General features: G+C 48.1%; 1 protein-coding gene across 1 annotated transcript in view; it reads left to right on the forward strand.

Moving 5' to 3' along the window:
- Positions 1–1,383: 1,383 nt before the first annotated feature.
- Positions 1,384–9,257, forward strand: part of BLVRB (biliverdin reductase B) — a 12,897-nt gene continuing 5,023 nt past the window's right edge. Inside the window, exons 1-2 of the mRNA XM_002923698.4 lie at positions 1,384–1,554; positions 9,010–9,174. Of these exons, the coding sequence (XP_002923744.1) occupies positions 1,476–1,554; positions 9,010–9,174 (244 nt within the window). The 5' untranslated portion in view covers positions 1,384–1,475. The remainder of the gene's footprint in view (positions 1,555–9,009; positions 9,175–9,257) is intronic.

Raw genomic sequence — 9,257 nt, forward strand, 5'->3', positions numbered from 1 at the left:
CGCCTCCCCCGCTCCGCGCGGCCGCCGCGCTCGGCGCGCCCCCGGGACCCCCTCCCGCCCGCGGTCCCCAGCCGCCTCGGCCGCCTGCAGCGCTGGCCCACGCGAGGTCACACACCGAGCCACAGCACTCGCGGGGCCAGAGGTAGCGTCACACACAGCCACGCACCCTCACGGGGTCACACACTCCGACACCTGCACACACACACAAGGTCACATACAGCGTCGCAAACATTACCCACAGCTACACACTCACACAGTATCACCCCCCCACGGGGTCACGAAGAGTCAAACACTCAAACTCAGACGCAGTCACACGCTCACATGAGGTCCCACACTGGCACAGTGCCTGACAGCATCACACGTAGTGACACACTCGAATAGTGCCACTCCCACCCACGCTGTGTCACACACAAGCACGCATATGTCATACACTGTCGCACACTCCCATGGGGTCACAAGGAGTGTCATATACTCACAGGTCACACACAGCTTCGCAGTCACACAGTGTCACACACTTTTTACACACTCAAACTTGTCACGCCAGTCACACCCTCACATGTCACACACCCTGCACTGTCACACACTCATACGTCATACAGTCACAAGAGGTCACAAATAGCATCACAACAGTTAACACCCACAGCCACACACTCAAATAGGGTCACAGTCACCCATCCTTACATGACACGGGGGGTGTCATGCACTGTCACTGTCTAACAGTCACACACTCCCATAAAACACATCTCACACATGTCCCACAACATATCCCCCAGCTTCATGGATGCGTTCAACATCACAGGAGGACACAGTGTCATCCACAGTGGGACCACAAAGTCACAAAAGAACAGCATCGGTGCTTGCCACACGTGGTGTAACACGCAGTCTCATACTGTAACATAGTGCTACACACTGAGGAGGGCACATGGTGTCATCCACAATCTTGCCCTCCCTTGGGGTTACTCACACAATCCCACAGAGTCACACGGGCACATACACACACAGTTACAGTGTCACACCCTCCCTCACTTTCTTCCCTTTCAGCTTCCAGAAATCCTTGGGGCACAATGTGAATCCCAGGTCAGCGTCAGGCCCTGGGGGGGTGGGTGAGCTAGGAGAGGCCGGTGGGCGTGGCCCGACTTTCGCCCCGCCCCGGCTAGGGCTCAGAGGCGGGGCACCAGGTCCACCCACGCTCCTCCCAGTTGGCAAGGTAGGGCCACGCCTCCCAGTCTAAGTGGCAGGCGGAGGGGGCGGTGCTGGGCGGCCTGCAGAGGTTTGCCGCCTACTGTCCCGCCCACCTCGTTCGTCCTAGCTAGAGGCGTGGCCGGTTTGGCCCAGAGGCAGGCTGAGGCGTGGCCTTCTGTTCCTGCCCCGCCCCGTCCCTCCCTCCAGAGAAGGACAGAACGGGCGGCCCAGCAGCCAGTCTGTTCCCGCGCGTCGTGCAACTCCGTGGCCTCGCACACCCACTACTCCGCAGAATGGCCGTCAAGAAGATTGCCATCTTCGGCGCCACGGGCAGGACCGGGCTCACCACCCTGGCGCAGGCGGTGCAAGCAGGCATGAGCTGGGGTGGGCGGGGGACGTCTCGGGGTGCACTTGCAACGCATTAGAAGGGGTTCCTGGGACTCGGGTGAAGCTGGTTGGGCCATCAGTGCTTTGCTTTGTGACCTAGTGGCGACGGGGACGGAAGGGGGGACGCTGTGAGATCCAATTTTATGTGAGTCCAAGGACTGGGAATTGGCCCTGGGAGGTAAGGGGGACTCCAGTGACAGGTTTAAATACAGTGCTCTTACGAAACGTTGTTATTGTAGTTGTGGTGGTTGTTAGCTCACCCAGCGAAGGCTTACTTAGCCAGGCCGAGGCTTGCCTCCCAGCACCTACAGCTCTTCACCAGTGTTAAATCCTCACAGCCCTCATGTGCGGTGAGAACGAGTATCACCTCATTTGACAGAAGAGAAAACTGAGGCCCAGAGAGTGACTTGCCCAATATCAGACAGCTGAAAGTGGTGGCGCTGGGATTTGAACCCAGCCTGTGCCCTTAACTGCCAAAAGTCCACTGGCTTCTGGCCTGGGCACCAAGGCTGGAAGTTGAGAAGGCTGGGGGGCCGGTTGCTGTGAGCACCTGATGGAAGGAGGATAGCGGAGACATAGGTGAAGACTTGGGCACTGGTCGTGGGAAAGTGGGTGAGAGCTGGAAATTTGCAATTGCCTCAAGAAAGGGGATAAGCAGCCTCCCTGCCTCCACCATCCAGACTTCACCAACCCCCAGCGGAGCCTGGGACTTCCAGATATAGGGCCCCACCCTTGCTGGCCTCAGTGACTCTGAAGATATTGACTATCTGGGTGCCCCAAAGGGATGGAGGCTGCTAGGATCCCACTCTCTGATATCTCATATGTAACCCAGCCCACCCTTGGAGGACTTTGCCTGACCGTTCTCATCAGGCCCACGGCTCACCACTGCTTCTCCAAGAAGACCTAGTGAGGATCTTGATTTGTGGGGAGGGGGAAAGAAATTTGCAGATAAGCATTTCTGGGGAAGGAAGTAAGAGGGAGAAGTTGAGAGGTGCTGAGTCACCATAAGGCTCTCAATTCCCATGTGACTACCTTACCCTTAATCCTGAATTCCACTGAATTGGGCTTGTCCACCCTCTTGGTCACAATTGGGACTGCACCCCAGGGATTTGAGAGCTGAGGCCTAGGGGAGGCCCTGCCTTCTCACTGTGGCCCTGACAAGTGTCTTCAGAGACACAGCGACCCTCTGAACCTCACTGTCCCCAACAGAAAAAGAAGAGCTTGATTGAGCTGGGGTTTTATTTACATCGATGATTCTATAGGCTGATGCCAGCCTGCCCGCATTCGAATCCCAGCTCTGCCACTTACCACCTGTATAGTCAAATGCCTTGTCATCTGTGTGCCTAGATAGCTGGAAAGTGGGAATAAAACTAGTAACGCTTGCTCCAGGGTGCTTGCAATGATTAAATGAGCTAATATATGGGAAATGCGCAGAACCGTGTCCAGTATATACTTGGTGCTCAATAAGCCTTCTTTAGGCTGAGTGAACTCATAGCCATGTGAACCTGGCTTAGTTGCCGAAAATTGCCTCAATTTCTCCATCTTCAAAATGGGCAGATAATAATACCTTTTAGGGTTGTTGCAATCTGGTTGCTTTTCAAACTGTGGGTCATCATGAGTTCTGAAATATACTTAGTTGTTCATAAAGGAGTCAGTGTATCGCATGTTGAATATTGGTTTTATGAACCTTCTTAAAGTTATATATGCATGGATTTGTATATACTGGGTTAGGCTTTGAAATCCATTTTGTATTGAGGGTTGAGATCAAAAAAGCTTGAAAGGGGCATGATCTCTGCAACTTACTCTCAAATAGGAAAAAACATTATATATGTGTTTATGTATGAATGTATTTATATACCCACATACACAATTATGTATGCTATGTATTACACACACCCAGAAAGATAAAGCAAAAAGCAAGCATGAGAATTGAGGTCTTGCAGCTTTCCTAGAAGTCTGAATTTCTTTAAAAATAAAAAATTAACAGAAAAATATAAAGTAAGAGATTTGTAAAAAAAAAAAAAATTGGAAGTACCTTACAAACGCTGTTTTTTCCAAAGGGTAGAAATCTGTGAATTCTAAAACACTACTGTTTGGTATGGTAGCCGCTAGTCACATGTGCCTATTAAAATTTACATTTAAATGTGGGTTGCGTCAAAAAAATTTTTGGAAAAAAATACCATTCATCTGTAGAAAGAGCTTAGCACAACACTTGGCCTATAAGAAGTTCTCAATAAATGTCACTAATCAGCAAAAATGGAACACTAATGGGCACCCTTGCACTGAGCCTGTGTCAAAGCTCTCACTCTCCAGAACATTTTCTTTCGCAGGAACACCCAGAATTTACTGGGGTCTGTTTTAACCATTGGTAGTTAAACAATACCCACATTGGCACCCTGGAAGCCATCGTTGCTCCCTGATGTGTGTGAGTACAACACAGGTTTTGTGTCATTCCCTTACCAAAGGTAGTCACAAAGGATGGGGACACTGGGATTTATCGTTTTCATGCTAGAGAGGAAACTGGGGTCCAGTCAGGGAAGGTGTTTCCTGTGGTTCCTCGACCAGTAAGTGGCAGAGCTGGAACCCAGGTCCCTGGGGCAGTAAAAGCTGTGCATTGGTATTTATAAAACGTCAGGGAGATGGTGGCAAATATGACAATGTCCCCAGACCTGCAGGGCCGTTGATTTAACCAGGGCAGCATTAAGTAGGACCGTGACAGAGGACACCCAAGTGGCTAGGGGCCTGGGGAAAGGATAAAGGGTGCTCCTGGCAGAGGGGACAGCACGTGCAAAGGCCAGGAGGCAGGAAACGACATGATGTATTTGAGGAACTGAAAGAGGTGCAGTGGGTGAAGAGGGCAAGTGGCTGTAGCACAGCCTGGAAGGCTGTCGTGAGGAGCATAGGCTTTATCTCAACGCACTGAGGGGAGGGGAGTCCTGGCAGGGATATGAGCAGGAGGGCACTCCAGTATAACTGTGGAAAGCTCTGTCAGGCTGCCATGTGGAATATGGGTGGGAGGGGGTGAGACAGGGGCCAGGAGTCCAGGGAGGCCTAGACCAGGACAGGAAATAACATTCTTTTTGTTTGTTTTTTAAAGACAGTTTTTTTTTGTTTGTTTGTTTGTTTTAAGATTTTATTTATTTCTTTGACACAGAGAGAGAGAGCGAGCAAGCACAAGCAGAGGGAGCAGCAGAAGGAGAGGGAGAATCAGGCACCCCGCTGAGCAGGGAGCCCGATGCAGGGCTCAATCCCAGGACCCTGAGATCATGACCTGAGCTGAAGGCAGACTCTTAATTGACTGAGCCACCCAAGCCCCCAAGAAATAACATTCTGAGATGATTAAAAAGCATAATAACAGGGGCGCCTGGGTGGCACAGCGGTTAAGCGTCTGCCTTCAGCTCAGGGCGTGATCCCGGCGTTATGGGATCGGGCCCCGCATCAGGCTCCTCTGATGAGCCTGCTTCTTCCTCTCCCACTCCCCCCTGCTTGTGTTCCCTGTCTCGCTGGCTGTCTCTATCTCTGTCAAATAAATAAATAAAATCTTAAAAAAAAAAAAAGAAATGCATTTATTAAAAAAAAAGAGCATAATAACAGCCAACACCCATATATCATTCGTTCCTGTGCCAGGCAGTCCCCTAAACTTCATTTGTTTGTCTTAGTTTTATACTTTTTATAACAGCTTTGTTTTGTTAAGATTTCATTCACATCCCATATAATTCACCCACTTAAAGTATACAACTTAGTGCTTTTCGGCTTAATCGCAGAGTTGTGCAGACATCATCCCAATTAATTTAGAACATTTTCATCACCCCCAAAAGAAATCCCTAGGAGTCACCCCCCCATTTTTCTTCTCAACCCTTCCCCCAGCTGTGGGCAACTACTCATCTACTTTCTGTTTGTACAGATTTACCTGTTCTGGACATTTCATATAAATGGAATCCTACGCTACATGGTTCTTTGTGCGTGGTTTCTTTCACTTAGCAAAAACATTTTTTCAAGGTGTATCTATGTGGTAGCAGGTATCAGTATGTCCTTTCTTTCTGTTGCTGGATACTGTTATGTACATTGGATAGACCACATTTTATTTATCCATGCAGTTGATGGGCATTGGGTTGTTTTCATTTGGGGCTATTATGAATATGCCTCTGTGGACTTTCATGTACAAGTTTTTGTGTCTTAATTTCTCTTGGGCATATAGGTAGGAGTGGAAAGCCTGAGTCATATGGTAACTCCATGTTTATCCTTTTGAGGAACTACCAGACTGTTTTCCAAAGCGGCTGCATCATTCAACACACCCATTAGTAGTGTATGAGGGTTTCAATGCCTGCATGTGCACCAACATTTAAGGTCTGTCTTTTTTATCACCCATTCTAGTGGGTGTTAAGTTGTATATTGTGGTTTTGATTTACATTTTCCCGATGACCAATGGTGTTGAGTATCTTTCCGCGTATTTGATTGGCCATTTGTGTTATCTTTCTTGGAGAAGTCTCTATTCAGATATTTTGCCCAATTTTTAATTGGGTTATTTATCTTTTTATTTCTGAGTTGTAGGAGTTCTTCTCGTATACTAAATACAAGTACCTTATCAGATGTATGACTGGCTAAAGTTTCTTCCCATTCTATGAATTATCTTTTCACTTTCTTGATGGTGTCCTTGAATCACACGTTTTTAATTTTGATGATGTCAGTGTGTCTATGTTTTCTTTTGTTGCTTGTGTTTTTCATGTCATAGCTAGGAAACGGTTGCCTAATCCAAAGTCACAAAGACTTATACCTATGTTTTTTTCTAAGATTTTTTATAGTTTTAGCTCTTACATTCAGGTCTTTGATCATTTTGAGTTAATTTTCATATATGGTGTGAGGTAGGGATCTGACTTCATTCTCTTTACAGGTGGATATCCAGTTGCCCCAGCACCATTTGTTGAAAAGACCATTCTTTCCCCCTATTGAATTGTCCTGGTACACTTGCTAAAAATCAACTGACCACATTAAACCTTTAGATACGTTATTTAAATCTACATTAACCCTTTAAGGTAGAGACTATTATTAGTGTAGTTTTATAAATGAAGGCCCTTAGGCCAAGAGAGGCTAAGTGACTTGCCCATTGTCATACAGGTAGTGGTGGGGCTGCAATTCAAACCCAGGGTTACTTTGAGCATTAAATGAGTTAATATACATAAAGTGTTGTATAAATATTATCCTTCTTATCATCATCATTGCCCCAGAATGTTCAAATCTCCTGCCATCTGTTATTTATTATTTTTTATTTTTTTTAACATTTCAGGTTTTTTTCTTTTTATTATTTTTTAAGATTTTCTTTATTTTTTCCTTCTTTTTTAAAAGATTTTATTTATTTATTTATTTGTCAGAGAGAGAGAGAGAGAACACAAGCAGGGGAGCAGCAGGCAGAGGTAGAGGGAGAAGCAAACTCCCTGCTGAGCAGGGAGCCTGACATAGGGCTTGATCCCAGGACCCTGGAATTATGACCTGAGCTGAAGGCAGACGCTTAACCAACTGAGCCACCCAGGCACCCCTCCGTTGCATTTCTGTTTCAAACATGCACAAAACATCCTCTCCCCAGCATCCAGTGATGTCTGACACATGGTGGACTTCTCAGTAGTCGTAGTAACACCTGTTCTTTGCATCCCGCTGCTCTATAAACTCTCACTAGGGTTACAAGCAGGTCTGCAGGGAGGTCAAAGGCCTTCCTCAAATAGGCTATGGGGTTGGGCAGTGAGGTCTGTGGTGAGGCACCAGCATGCAATGCCGGGACTTGGGGTACCTGTCCTTGTCCCAGCTGTCCAGCNTGGCCGCGGGGGGCGGGGGGGGGGGGGGGGGGGGCTCTGCTCTCCCACGTGCGATCCTCTCCCGTCATTTGTTTTTGAAATACATGATGACAGAACTGGAATAATTTTGTTGTTTTTCCTCTTCTCATTTTCCGAATAAGGAATTACTCCTCCCAAAGCTGTCCGTGATGCCCATGAGGTTTCTTTGTTAGTATCATTATGAACTCACAGATTTTTAAGTATTTCATGTGTTTCAATTCTTCGTCATCAGTATTCTTTTGGACAAATCATATTGTCCCTGATTTTTCTAGTGAGAATCCCTTCGAGTGGCTTCTGTGTCCTTTCAATATGGCGCCTCATTCGTTAGGCACTGCCTTAGTAGCTGACAGTACAAGATATTCCACACTGGTCTTGTCCTTTCCCTGCCCCAGGCCTGCAATCAGCCCTTCCTCGAAGGAGCTCTGGATCACTTACCACAAGAATGATACTTAGAGGCTGTCGTAGTCAGCTCGGGTTGCTATAACAAAATACTATAGACTGCTGGCTAAAACAATGGATGTTTATTTCTCATAGTTCTGGAGACTGAGAAGTCCAAGAGATCAATAGATTTGGCTTCTGGTGAGGACCCTCTTCCTGGATTGCAGACAGCTGTGTTCTTGCTGTGCTCTCACCTGGTGAAGAGAGAGCACTGGTCTCTCTTCCTCTTTTTTTTTTTTTTAAGATTTTATTTATTTATTTGAGAGAGAGAGTGAGAGAGAGGGGGAAGGGGAGGGGCAGAGAGAGAGAGTCTCAAGCAGAATCCACGATGAGTGTGGAGCCCAATGCAGGGCTCGATCCCATAACCCAGAGATCATGACCTGAGCCGAAATTAAGAGTCAGATGCTTAACTGACCAAGACACCCAGGCGCCTCTCTTCCTCTTCTTATAAGGACACTAATCCCATCATGGGGCCCCCACCATCATCACCTCATCAAAACCTCATTACCTCCCAAAGTCCCCATCTCCAAATACCCGTTGTATTGGAGGTTAGGGTTTTAGAATATGAATTTGGTGGGGGGTGGGGGGCATAAACATTTAGTCCCTAATGGAGACCACAGTTAATACTTTTTTTATGTCATCATTTCCATACACCCAAATAGTAACATCCTTTGCCATTGTTTAGAACAAAGGAAGAAATATATTGGTTGTGAACTTTAAAATGGGCATGTATCTGTGGGGACACAGAGTCACTCAAAATTCTGTGGGAGGGGACATACCAAGGTGATGTTCAAAATCGTTAATGACCACTTAGACCAGGCCCAGTCCTTCAGAAGTAAGCCTGGGCGACCAATCCTAGCATTGGGCAACCTTTGGGCAACCTTTGGGCAACTCATGGTTTGCTCTGTACCTCACTTTCCTCTAGGACCATGGATAGGGGGTATAGACAGTGTGATGTCAGGCTTTAACCCTTTAGTTGCTGGAGAGTGGAGAAGTCTGGGGAGTGCTGGGGGAGGCCCTTGGAGGCAGGTTGTTTATAAACTGGAATGAAGGTATTGCCCCATCACAGGGGACCTGGGGGGTGGATTCGTGGCACCCTCTAGGACCCAGCCCCTGGAGCCTGGGGTGCCAGCCCACAAGCCCACTGATGTGCCTTTCTGCCCTTCTTTGCCCACAGGTTATGAGGTGACAGTGCTGGTGCGAGACGCCTCCAGGCTGCCCCCAGAGGGGCCCCAGCCGGCCCACGTGGTGGTGGGTGACGTTCTGCAGGCGGCCGATGTAGACAAGACCGTAGCTGGGCAGGATGCCATCATCGTGCTGCTGGGCACCCGCAATGACCTCAGTACTGGGCCCCCCCTCTGCCCACGGCCCACCCCTGGGCCTCGGCCCCCAGCACCACCCCCGCCCCCGGCCCCACCCCTGCCA

Source organism: Ailuropoda melanoleuca, chromosome 12 (genome assembly GCF_002007445.2).
Source record: "Ailuropoda melanoleuca isolate Jingjing chromosome 12, ASM200744v2, whole genome shotgun sequence".
NCBI classification, from domain to species: domain Eukaryota; kingdom Metazoa; phylum Chordata; class Mammalia; order Carnivora; family Ursidae; genus Ailuropoda; species Ailuropoda melanoleuca.